At 46.0% G+C, this 12,643-nt stretch overlaps 1 protein-coding gene across 2 annotated transcripts in view; it reads right to left on the minus strand.

Moving 5' to 3' along the window:
- Positions 1-2,247: 2,247 nt before the first annotated feature.
- The window catches only part of LOC125381154, a 35,172-nt gene continuing 24,776 nt past the window's right edge, over positions 2,248-12,643 (minus strand). For both annotated transcript variants that reach the window (XM_048397491.1, XM_048397490.1), the window contains exon 2: positions 2,248-6,584. In XM_048397491.1, coding sequence (XP_048253448.1) covers positions 3,897-5,762 — 1,866 coding nt within the window. In that variant the 5' untranslated portion in view covers positions 5,763-6,584 and the 3' untranslated portion in view covers positions 2,248-3,896. The remainder of the gene's footprint in view (positions 6,585-12,643) is intronic.

Here is a 12,643-nt window from a genome sequence, read left to right on the forward strand (position 1 = left end):
ACGTGTTCTAATGTACCATCTTTTCACACACATACATCATATCAGATGAGCTTTAATGTACCATCGATATACAGGTACACTTCATATCTGACGAGCGTCAACGTACCATCTTTTCACAGACACATGTCTTATTTGACGATCTTCAATGTACCATCTATCCACAGACATACATCATATCTAATGAGCTTCAATGTTCAATCATAATAAGATAATTGTCATATTTATTTAGTTATAATTTATCATCTAATCACATACATAATGTACCATCTATTCACAGACATACTTCATTTATGACGAGCTTCAACGTACCATCTATTCAGACATACGTCATATCTGACTAGCTTCAATGTATCATGTATTCACAGACATACGTCATATCTGATGAGATTCAATGTACCATCATAATAAGATAATTGTCATATTTATTTAGTTCTAATTTATCATCTATTCACAGACATAATATACTATCTATTCAGACATACGTCATATCTGGCGATCTTCAATGTACCATCTATTCAGACATACGTCATATCTGACGAGCTTCAATGTACCATCTACTTAGACACGTTATATCTGACGGGCTTCAACGTACCATCTATTCAAACATACGTCATGTCTGACGAGCTGTATAACTTACAATCTATTCAGACATACGTCATATCTTACGAGCTGTAACGTACCATCTATTCAGACATACGTCATATCTGACGATCTTCAATGTACCATCTATTCAGACATACGTCATATCTGACGATCTTCAATGTACCATCTATTCAAACAAACGTCATGTTTGACGAAGCTGTCTGACGTACCAGCTATTAAGACATACCTCATATCTGACGATCTTCAATGTACCATCTATTCAGACATACTTCATATCTGACGAGTTCCAACGTACCATCTATTCAGACATACTTCATATCTGACGAGTTCCAACGTACCATCTATTCAGACATACCTCATATCTGACGATCTTCAATGTACCATCTATTCAAACAAACGTCATGTCTGACGAGCTGTAACGTACCATCTATTCAGACATACCTCATATCTGACGAGTTCCAATGTACCATCTATTCAGACATACCTAATATCTGACGAGTCCCAATGTACCATCTATTCAGACACACCTCATATCTGACGAGTTCCAATGTATCACCTATTCACAGACATACGCGATAATCTTCCTCGGGGTTACTTTGACATTACATGGGAACGGTAACAACTGCATTACGAAGCTTAGTAACCTTACACCATCGTCGACATAACATACACAATGCCCCTGCATTTGAAGGCCTACAATAATATGTTTTCAGCATCACGTCTACCCAGCTTATCAGTGCCGGTTCGGCTAGACAGACGAATCGTGTAAACAACAAATACTCCAGCCTGCACAATTGAAACGCTGGCGTTAATGTCCAAATTGCCTTTCCCTGGTTGTTAAACCCGATCCCACTAACACTGCATAGTTCAGCCATCCATTTACAGAATATGTAGCCTCGGTAGTAATTCCCTCAAAGCCTGGCTGTATTAATTTCTTATAAAGACATGTCTTATCGAATTTCTGGACCGGTAGTGAAGCAAATCGGTGACAATTTCTTGGCACTTCTAAAAAATCAGCCCAAACCGTTCCGACAGAAGCAACACCAGCCTAAATATGAAGACATTCCAACGTCTGAATGTTTTTTAATAAGGACCAGAACACGACCGAATTGCAGCGATAATCTATCGGTTCATGCACCTCCCATCATTCCCCAACGATTACGCAACGTCACAGCTGATTCACTATGATATATATCGTATGTATATGTGTGTGAGAAACAAAACATATGTTATTAGACAATGGCATGGCTTGCGATTATTGTCCTGTTGAGGAGAATGAATTCTCAATTGTCAGGTCATTTAGGATAAGTAAAGCAAGCAGGTTTATTAACCCTCAAAGAAAGAATTTCTCTACTGGGAAATGCCTGTGTGAAACGAGGCCGGCATAGTGTGAGCTCTGTAGATACAACCCGGGGCAATACTGCAACAATATTGTGCTTAATCGGCAAAATGCAATGCTGAGTAAGTGGTTTTGGCCGGCGACGTCATATGACGTTACATAACAGTTTCTGTGTCAAAATGGAAATAACGCTGCCCAGTTTAGTTGATGTACAAGACAGTTAACCCTTCATTTGCACTAAAAAGGAGTTATTCACAAGCAATAGAAAAGGGGAGGTTTAAGTAGAAAAACAGACTTGCCTTGTAGCCTCGTTCTGGACAACGGTTGGTAGAGGAGTTGATGGAAAAGAGGCTAGTTTGGGTGAAAGTCCATTGTGGCGGCGTTACAGGAACCAGGACATTCCTTCTCCTCCTGGTGTGAGTATTGAAGCGAGACGAGATGAATGTCAGGAGTAGATATGGTACCTCCAAAACTCCGTACACCAGACCTGCATCAAACTTAAGTGTTTCCGGGCGGATGGTTTCATTTGAAAGGCTGTCTTTTTGTGAGAAAGCCTCAGTTCGGGGCTACCGTCTTCACGCCTCGCTTGAGCTGACTCCAAGTAATGCTATATCTTTCTAACTTCCTTGATGAGAAAAACGTCTTCATTCACAAATAGTTACACGTCCCGAAATCTGGAAAACTAACACACTTCGAAAAGGATAAATAGTTAACTAAATTCAGCATTTCCTCTAGCGAATAAGAACGAAATTCGACTTGCAGCTGTCGCAAATGTTGAGATTACAGAACGTAGTAGGGAGCCTGAAAATAACCAGTCTTTCAAAAACTGAACCGATTTTAATGTTTATAAAACATATAATTGACAAACTACTTGCTTTTACCTTAGGCAAATTTCATCATTGCTGAGATAAAGTGTATTACTGAAACCACATGTGCTTGTTTTTGTTTGGGTGAGAGACATACTTCAGTGTACCTCTGTCGACTAACCTTTGCAACAGTCAGTGCATAGACACCGACAGGACCTTCGAACACTTTCACCGTCCCACTCTTATGCTAAACTATGTATAAAACTGTAAAAATGAACAACACGTTTCTTGCATTCTCAGTCCTGCTGTTTCCGAGGTATTTGATTATGAGCTGAAACTATGTCAACTATTCTATTAGAGCATTGCCCACGGGAATCAGAACATCCTGCACGGAACTTCCGGTTTAATTTTCCTGACAATGTTTTGGCAATGGCGCGGAACATGGAACTGTTTGTGGTATGCGCGCTATAAATAGGTATCATAGCATAGCAGATACGCGAGGACAGGTACACAATCCGTATTCACGAGGACACACGTACACAATCCGTATTCACGAGGACACACGTAGACCTACACAATCTATTTACTTTGCTGATGCATCGTATTCACACTAATGGACCCATCCGAATGACACATTCATACATACAAACGTCACAAAGTGACGTCATAACTGCGTCACATAGTGACGTCATAATGTGCATCACAATATGTCGCCATGATGGCGACGAACACACATACCTTCCACAATTTGTGCGACAAAGTAGCAACAATGTGACAGGATTGACCCTTGACCTCGGCATATCGACATGTGTTAAACTGTTATCATAAGCAATTCTCTTCCTGTTCTCCGTGGCCCAAAGAGAAAAGGGCAACTGATGTGGCCATAATAGAAGCCACCTCTGGTATTTTTTGACCAAAGCTAGCACCACTCGTATTTAATAAAGGCATATACACAACACACGCTTTTCTTCCAAAGAATATGAATTCCGTTCTTGTACAGAACACAATTATTTCCACGCACGACCGCTGTATACACATTGTGGTCTGACGAACGTGGCACTTGACAGAGGTATGGATGAGGCACGAGATGGATGATACATCTCCGCGAATGCACAAATTAATAAATATGTATAATTATGGAGGATTTATCAGCAATGAAGATGATTATCTCCGCACACTCGGTCCAGCATGACGCGGAGTTCCCACCGTATGTCGCTCATATAACCGTTGAGTGAATTGAATAAGTTCCCCATATTGTGTTCTAAGCCGTTCATATTGGAAATAATTTCTCGGGTCCTATGTTCAAACCGGTCTGACCCGACCTGCAGTTCACTCACATAGTGTTCATGTTTGGACGTTAATCCATTGAGATCTCGTATCTCGTGCCTGTTCCTTAACACCATGTCCCTGTAATTACTCAAGCGTCTCTCCATCTTATCAAGGCGCATCACCATGGCTTTTTTGGCTTCATATTCAGCCATAATGTTCATAGGCTTGTCGCTGTATGCTACGCTTTGCAATATCTCTAAACTAACTATTTTACCGTTGTGTGAGTTAATCCGACTGCGCATCTTCTTGTATTTTCGTTTCATTGTTGAAACATTTTTCTCTATGGTTTTCATCTTTTTCTTATAATTGCCCGACCTCACACCTGACCTCGATTTTTCCAGTCGGTCGACTTTTTTTTGAAGATCCGACACAATCTTTTCGAGAGATAGTACATCCATTGTTGGCGTGGTAGACGCCGGTATTGTTTGTGCAGTTGTCATGGTAACTTTTTCTGTCGTCACCGGCTTGTGAGTTGTTGTTGTTGTAGCTGTGGTTGTTGTTATTGTTGTTTCAGGCATGGTAATAGCTTTAATGGCGTCAGGGGAGGTCTGGGGCGGAGGAACTAGGGTGACATTTTCGATGTCGTTATCAGGCTCCCGTGTCGACACAGTTGCATTGGTTGTGTCGATGGAGTTATTTCCCTTACCGGCTTCCGTTTCATTCACAACCACTGACATATTTGTCAGATTCACTGAAGGTGTTACACTGTCCAATACGGTATCCTCGTCCGTGTCATTTTTCAACATAGTATCATTCCTCAACAAAGTATCATTTTTCAACACCGTATCATTCCTCCAAGAAATATCCGTTTTCAACACTGTGTCGTTTTTCAACAGTGCATCCTTTACCAACACTGTATCAGTTTTCAACACTGTGTCATTTTTTAACAATTCATCATTTTTCAACACAATATCCGTTTTCAACGATGCGTCATTTTTCAACACTGTATCCGGTTTCAATAGGGCATCGCTTTTCAACAATGTATCATTCTTCAACAGTGCATCGCTTTTTACATCGTCAACGACAACAACGCTGTCGTTTTTCACAACATTAACAACAAGCGTTTCATTTTTGACAATCTCCACATCCACAGAAAAACTCTTCGAAGTTTCTTTAAACACTTTAGGCTTCTTTTTGGGTTTTCTTTCTTCTTTCAACACCTCGTTCCTACCCTTGCCTTTGGACACCACCTTAATCCGAGCTGTTCCTGTGGCCACTTTGTTAGGGTGTATTTCCTGGGTATTTTGAACATCTTCAACTGTCTGCCTAGCAACAAAAGCCTCCAAATAGTTGATCCTTTTGTCGTGATCTTTCAGTGCGGTCCTAATTTTTCGAGATTCCTCAACCATAACATTTTCAAATTTTTCCAACGCCGGCAGCAAAACATGCAAAGTGTCGTCGTCGCTTCTCTCAATTGTAGCGTTCATCAGAGACGAGAATATCCCCTGCATGTAGATCATTTCGACATCTTCAGGGTGAAGTCTTTCCAATGATCTAGGCACGCGACGCCTCGCACTAGCACTGCCTGCTCCCTCCTTTGATCTCATGTGTCCAAAACTTATCAACAGTGATGTCACACCGGTCAAAAACACCAGGGCACTGGCCAGGTGTATGACATGCGCCAGGCTAGCTCTGGCCATGCTGGTAGTGTAAGAAGTGGTCACTGTAGCAGTACCGTTACACATGCCGTGTAGGTGGCGAGGAGCGACATCGCAAGCACATGGAGGGGTACCCGCGTTTCGCCTGTGGGCTGACTACTCCGCTGAGCTCGGTAACTGTACGCATGGCCCGTCGACTCGGCGGCCTACCAGCCGGCTTGACTACACACTCAACCTCTATTCGCGGGAGCGGTTTTTGCAAACACGTATACAAGTTGGCGACAAAAAATCCTTGCGTTTTGAATTTTGTAATGAAACCTTGAAATAATCGTGGGAAATGGGGCTGGGTGCCAATCTGGCATCCTAATTAGTCTTTCGACTTATTTATAGTGTCAACACTACATATTTAAAGAGCCTCAAAGATTTGAAACGAAAACATGTGTTCAAGCTATCAAACCAATCAAATTTTCCCGGCGAAAAAAAATGGAAGTTCGCTAGAACCTTCTTTGATGAATCTTTAGAGTTCTTCGGAATCAGTGTTAGTGGGGTCACTATTACTATAGATGTCGCTGGTGCATCGCTAGCGGCCATGCTTCATAATTCCGCTCACTATGCGCGCGTGTCCGAGTAGCCACGCTTCATTCATTATTCCTTTTCAGACGGGACTATGCGAGGTGTTGGAGCGCCCGAAAGGTCTTCCCCACGCCGGATTATGAAGAATAGTGAGGTCAAACTTGTCTCGTAAAGATTCGTTTGTTTTAGACAGGGTCTCGCAATTACGTTGTTTTGTCAAAAGATGCGTGGTACTGGTGGCTTATGTTTATGGAATTACCTCTTCAAACTGTTGAACGTCTGCTGTGTTGGAGCGCGGTTGTACTGTTCTGTTTCTCGGTGACCTTGATCAATGATCTGAAAACGAGAAGAGCACAACGTGGTAGGTGATGGATGCAAACTAGAAAGTACGTGATCATGAAATCAAGCCTGCATTGTGACTTAACATAAAACATGAATGCATCAGGTATGTTAATATTATGCTATCATATATCGCTTTTCCATGATGAAGATTGCAGGTCCGATGCCATAAAGCGTGTAAAGAGCGTTACTGCCCCTCCGCCCATCCCCCGCCCCCAACCACCAAAACACCAGCTGTATATACCCGTACACCACCTGTATATACCCCGTACAATAGCTGTATACACCCGTACACCAGCTGTATATACCCCGTACACCAGCTGTATATACCCCGTACACCAGCTGTATATACCAAGTACACCAGCTGTATATACCCCGTACACGAGCTGTATATACCCCGTACACGAGCTGTATACACCCGTACACCAGCTGTATACACCCAGTACACCAGCTGTATACACCCCGTACATCAGCTATATACACCCGTACCCCACCTGTATATACCCCGTACAATAGCTGTATACACCCGTAGTACCCCACCTGTATATACCCCGTACAATAGCTATCTACAACCGTACCCTACCTGTATATACCCCGTACAATAGCTATATACACCCGTACTCCACCTGTATATACCCCGTACAATAGCTGTATACAACCGTACCCTACCTGTATATACCCCGTACAATAGCTATATACACCCGTACCCCACCTGTATATACCCCGTACAATAGCTGTATACACCCGTACACCAGCTGTATAAACCCCGTACAATAACTGTATACACCTCGTACACCAGCTGTATACACCAAGTACACCAGCTGTATACACCCAGTACACCAGCTGTATACAACCCGTACACCAGCTGTATACACCCCGTACACCAGCTGTATACACCCCGTACACCAGCTGTATACACCTCGTACACCAACTGTATACACCCAGTACACCAGCTGTATACACCCAGTACACCAGCTGTATACACCCAGTACACCAGCTGTATACACTCCGTACACCAGCTGTATACACCCAGTACACCAGCTGTATACACCCCGTACACCAGCTGTATACACCCAGTACACCAGCTGTATACACTCCGTACACCAGCTGTATACACCCAGTACACCAGCTGTATACACCCCGTACACCAGCTGTATACACCTCGTACACCAACTGTATACACCCAGTACACCAGCTGTATACACCCAGTACACCAGCTGTATACACCCAGTACACCAGCTGTATACACTCCGTACACCAGCTGTATACACCCAGTACACCAGCTGTATACACCCCGTACACCAGCTGTATACACCCAGTACACCAGCTGTATACACCTCGTACACCAGCTGTATACACCCAGTACACCAGCTGTATACACCCCGTACACCAGCTGTATACACCCCGTACACCAGCTGTATACACCCCGTACACCAGCTGTATACACCCCGTACACCAGCTGTATACACCCCGTACACCAGCTGTATACACCCCGTACACCAGCTGGATACATCCCGTACACCAGCTGTATACACCAAGTACACCAGCTGTATACACCCAGTACACCAGCTAGATACACCAGCTGGATACACCCCGTACACCAGCTGTATACACCCAGTACACCAGCTGTATACACCCCGTACACCAGCTGTATACACCCCGTACACCAGCTGTATACACCCCGTACACCAGCTGTATACACCCCGTACACCAGCTGGATACATCCCGTACACCAGCTGTATACACCAAGTACACCAGCTGTATACACCCAGTACACCAGCTAGATACACCAGCTGGATACACCCCGTACACCAGCTGTATACACCCCGTACACCAGCTGTATACACCCCGTACACCAGCTGTATACACCCCGTACACCAGCTGTATACACCCAGTACACCAGCTGTACACACCCAGTACACCAGTTGTATACACCCAGTACACCAGCTGTATACACCAAGTACACCAGCTCTATACACCCCGTACACCAGCTGTATACACCCAGTACACCAGCTGTATATACCCCGTACACCAGCTGTATACACCCCGTACACCAGCTGTATACACCCCGTACACCAGCTGTATATACCCCGTACACCAGCTGTATATACCCCGTACACCAGCTGTATACACTCAGTACACCAGCTGTATACACCCCGTACACCAGCTGTATACACCCCGTACAATAGCTGTATACACCCCGTACACCAGCTGTATACACCCAGTACACCAGTTGTATACACCCAGTACACCAGCTGGATACACCCAGTACACCACCTGTATATACCCCGTACACCAGCTGTATACACCCCGTACACCAGCTGTATACACCCCATACACCAGCTGGATACACCCAGTACACCACCTGTATATACCCCGTACACCAGCTGTATACACCCCGTACACCAGCTGTATACACCCCGTACACCACCTGGATACACCCAGTACACCACCTGTATATACCCCGTACACCAGCTGTATACACCCCGTACACCAGCTGTATACACCCCGTACACCAGCTGGATATACCCAGTACACCAGCTGTACACACCCAGTACACCAGTTGTATACACCCAGTACACCAGCTGTATACACCAAGTACACCAGCTGTATACACCCAGTACACCAGCTAGATACACCAGCTGGATACACCCCGTACACCAGCTGTATACACCCTGTACACTAGCTGCATACACCCTGTACAACCCGTACACCACCTGGATACACCTCGTACACCACCTGGATACACCCAGTACACCACCTGGATACACCCAGTACACCACCTGTATATACCCCGTACACCAGCTGTATATACCCCGTACACCAGCTGTATACACCCCGTACACCAGCTGTATACACCCCGTACACCACCTGGATACACCCAGTACACCACCTGGATACACCCAGTACACCACCTGTATATACCCCGTACACCAGCTGTATATACCCCGTACACCAGCTGTATACACCCCGTACACCAGCTGTATACACCCCGTACACCAGCTGGATATACCCAGTACACCAGCTGTACACACCCAGTACACCAGTTGTATACACCCAGTACACCAGCTGTATACACCAAGTACACCAGCTGTATACACCCAGTACACCTGCTAGATACACCAGCTGGATACACCCCGTACACCAGCTGTATACACCCTGTACACTAGCTGCATACACCCTGTACAACCCGTACACCACCTGGATACACCTCGTACACCACCTGGATACACCTCGTACACCACCTGGATACACCTCGTACACCACCTGGATACACCCAGTACACCACCTGGATACACCTCGTACACCACCTGGATACACCTCGTACACCAGCTGTATACACCCAGTACACCAGCTGTATACACCCCGTACACCAGCTGTATACACCCCGTACACCAGCTGTATACACCCCGTACACCAGCTGTATACACCCCGTACACCAGCTGGATACATCCCGTACACCAGCTGTATACACCAAGTACACCAGCTGTATACACCCAGTACACCAGCTAGATACACCAGCTGGATACACCCCGTACACCAGCTGTATACACCCCGTACACCAGCTGTATACACCCCGTACACCAGCTGTATACACCCCGTACAACAGCTGTATACACCCCGTACACCAGCTGTATACACCCCGTACACCAGCTGGATACATCCCGTACACCAGCTGTATACACCAAGTACACCAGCTGTATACACCCAGTACACCAGCTAGATACACCAGCTGGATACACCCCGTACACCAGCTGTATACACCCCGTACACCAGCTGTATACACCCCGTACACCAGCTGTATACACCCCGTACACCAGCTGTATACACCCAGTACACCAGCTGTACACACCCAGTACACCAGTTGTATACACCCAGTACACCAGCTGTATACACCAAGTACACCAGCTCTATACACCCCGTACACCAGCTGTATACACCCAGTACACCAGCTGTATATACCCCGTACACCAGCTGTATACACCCCGTACACCAGCTGTATACACCCCGTACACCAGCTGTATATACCCCGTACACCAGCTGTATATACCCCGTACACCAGCTGTATACACTCAGTACACCAGCTGTATACACCCCGTACACCAGCTGTATACACCCCGTACAATAGCTGTATACACCCCGTACACCAGCTGTATACACGCAGTACACCAGTTGTATACACCCAGTACACCAGCTGGATACACCCAGTACACCACCTGTATATACCCAGTACACCAGTTGTATACACCCAGTACACCAGCTGTATACACCAAGTACACCAGCTGTATACACCCAGTACACCAGCTAGATACACCAGCTGGATACACCCCGTACACCAGCTGTATACACCCTGTACACTAGCTGCATACACCCTGTACAACCCGTACACCACCTGGATACACCTCGTACACCACCTGGATACACCCAGTACACCACCTGGATACACCCAGTACACCACCTGTATATACCCCGTACACCAGCTGTATATACCCCGTACACCAGCTGTATACACCCCGTGCACCAGCTGTATACACCCCGTACACCACCTGGATACACCCAGTACACCACCTGGATACACCCAGTACACCACCTGTATATACCCCGTACACCAGCTGTATATACCCCGTACACCAGCTGTATACACCCCGTACACCAGCTGTATACACCCCGTACACCAGCTGGATATACCCAGTACACCAGCTGTACACACCCAGTACACCAGTTGTATACACCCAGTACACCAGCTGTATACACCAAGTACACCAGCTGTATACACCCAGTACACCTGCTAGATACACCAGCTGGATACACCCCGTACACCAGCTGTATACACCCTGTACACTAGCTGCATACACCCTGTACAACCCGTACACCACCTGGATACACCTCGTACACCACCTGGATACACCTCGTACACCACCTGGATACACCTCGTACACCACCTGGATACACCCAGTACACCACCTGGATACACCTCGTACACCACCTGGATACACCTCGTACACCAGCTGTATACACCCAGTACACCAGCTGTATACACCCCGTACACCACCTGGATACACCTCGTACACCACCTGGATACACCCAGTACACCACCTGGAGACACCTCGTACACCACCTGGATACACCTCGTACACCAGCTGTATACACCCAGTACACCACCTGGATACACCCCGTACACCACCTGGATACACCTCGTACACAACCTGGATACACCCCGTACACCAGCTGTATACACCCCGTACACCACCTGGATACACCCCGTACACCACCTGGATACACCTCGTACACCACCTGGATACACCCAGTACACCACCTGGATACACCTCGTACACCACCTGGATACACCCAGTACACCACCTGGATACACCTCGTACACCACCTGGATACACCCAGTACACCACCTGGATACACCTCGTACACCAGCATGGGACGTTGCTCATGATATCAACCACTGGTTTGTCTGACCCAGGCTGCACTCGTCAATGGGCGGCGTCGTTAAGCTGGAATATTACTGACAGCGGCGTAAAACATCAAACAAATTTAACCCTACTCCACCCTCTGAACCAAAATCCTCCTTTTATGCAGCCTTATCTACTCCCAAACTCGCCCTGCAGCCTTGCATCCCTAGAAGCTAATATATAAGCACTATATCAATCACAGAACTCCTGGCAATGCTTGTACACCTTTTCCGGTGATAAACTTTGACGTGCTTACAAAATCAACAACTTATCAAATCAAGAAATAGCTCCTGTCTTTGATCGTTTCCTGCATTCGGCTTCGGCTGACGGTGTCGTCTTACTAGCAACATACACGTTTGTCCTTCCCACTGACACGCTGAGATATGTTTCCAATATTAAGGCATATTCCTAAGTGCCACATACACAGTCCAGAAATAGACTGAGGCACTGCTGTCAGTGAACTACGTGTATTTGGTTGTTTCTCTGCTGAGTCGTTCGGCGATTCGTTTTGTCAAGACTTTCACAACAGGTTCTTCAGACTCACGTCACACCCCGATCACTTGTCAATGGTTCGACTGAGATCATAGCAGTTAA

This window comes from Haliotis rufescens, unplaced genomic scaffold (assembly GCF_023055435.1).
Source record: "Haliotis rufescens isolate VD_foot unplaced genomic scaffold, xgHalRufe1.0.p SCAF_17, whole genome shotgun sequence".
Taxonomy (NCBI): domain Eukaryota; kingdom Metazoa; phylum Mollusca; class Gastropoda; order Lepetellida; family Haliotidae; genus Haliotis; species Haliotis rufescens.